Source organism: Monosiga brevicollis, genomic scaffold, assembly GCF_000002865.3.
Source record: "Monosiga brevicollis MX1 MONBRscaffold_26 genomic scaffold, whole genome shotgun sequence".
Lineage (NCBI taxonomy): Eukaryota > Choanoflagellata > Craspedida > Salpingoecidae > Monosiga > Monosiga brevicollis.
The window spans coordinates 14,267-15,625 of record NW_001865063.1 but is presented as its reverse complement, the minus strand read 5'-3'; the positions used below and the strand labels follow the sequence as shown (position 1 = coordinate 15,625).

General features: G+C 58.3%; 1 protein-coding gene across 1 annotated transcript in view; it reads left to right on the top strand.

Annotated features, from left to right (window-relative positions):
- Positions 1-1,359, top strand: part of MONBRDRAFT_11038 (uncharacterized protein) — a gene marked incomplete at both ends in the record, with an annotated part of 21,291 nt that overhangs the window by 7,228 nt on the left and 12,704 nt on the right. The window contains 2 exons of the mRNA XM_001748877.1: positions 131-418; positions 531-1,353. Coding sequence (XP_001748929.1) covers positions 131-418; positions 531-1,353 — 1,111 coding nt within the window. The remainder of the gene's footprint in view (positions 1-130; positions 419-530; positions 1,354-1,359) is intronic.

Below are 1,359 nucleotides of genomic sequence, written 5' to 3'. Positions count from 1 at the left end.
AAAGCTGGGTCAGCAAGTCGGGGGCAAGGTGTACCGTCTGGAGACGATGCGTCGCGATCTGCAGCTGCGTGTGCTTCACGGAAACCAGCTAAACTTTTTGTCGCATGTGCAAGCCATTGTGGACACGCAGCGGGTGATGCGTCAGGCGAATGGGGAGCGTGTGCACATGATGGTCTTTTGTGACACCGTGAACGAGGTGAAGCTGCTGTGTGACCAGCTGCACGCACGCGGCTACGTGGCCTTGCCCTACTACACCGACCTGGAGGAGAAGGCGCAAAAGGACCATGTGGCACAGTGGCAACGGGGTGAATGCGACGTCATTGTGGCCACCAGCTGCCTCAGCACGGGTGTGGATCTGCTCACCATTCGCCACGTGCTGTGGTATGGCAATGGCTACAACGTCTATACGCTGGCCCAGGTACGTTGTTGCTCAAACACAGTCGTGTGACTTTATGGAGTTGAAAACAAAAAAAAAAATAAAAAAAATTCAATTGTTGGTTTTGCTGATGGTGTACATGTGCTCGGGCTAGGCATTTGGTCGGGCTGGTCGCGATAAACAGGGAGGAACTGCCGAGCTGTGGCTACCAGTGAGACGTGGGCCAGCACCAGGCATGGAAAAGTTTGTCGAGGGCAATGCGTGCCGCAGCTGGGCGCTCGGCAAGTTGCTAGATCCCCGCGCCGCGACATGCTTTGCTGCCGGCCAGCCGCTTTGTGACGTGTGCGCAGGAACAGCACAGCGCCTGGAGCCAGCAATAGCTGCGCGCCAGCAGCGCGCTGCCCAAGCGTTGAGTGTGGGGCATGTGGAGGCAGAGCCCGAGGCGATGGCGGAGGAGGAAGATGTGTTGTCTGAGCCACCTGCAGCACGGCTCGAGGAAGAAGAATCGATCGGGCCAGGGTCCACCTTGGATGTAACTTTAGCATCAAACGTCGAAACAGCAGCATCATCAGGACCAGGTGCCGTTGCAGCGCAGTCGAGCAGAAGCACTCCACGTGCCCAGGACACGGCTGTGGTGGCGACAAATGGAGGGCCAATGACGGATGCTGCTGTGCCACGGATACAGACGAGTGATGCTTGGATTGATGAGGCAGATACAGCATCCATGTCGGTGCCAGCTTCACCCATGGTCTCTGATGCTGATGACGAGGCGCCTTTACAGCAAGAGGCGCACGGCCCGGAGCAAACCAAGTTGGCAGAGGGCGAGAGCACGCCACAGCCAGTCATGCAGTCAGCAGCACAGCCAACACCCACGAAACACACGCCAACCCCGTCGGCCTCGATCATTTGCGTGCCAGTACCATCGGTCTCGGGTTCAACCTCGTCTCCGGCGCGATCGGCTGCAAGCTCAGCCTCGGGTACAC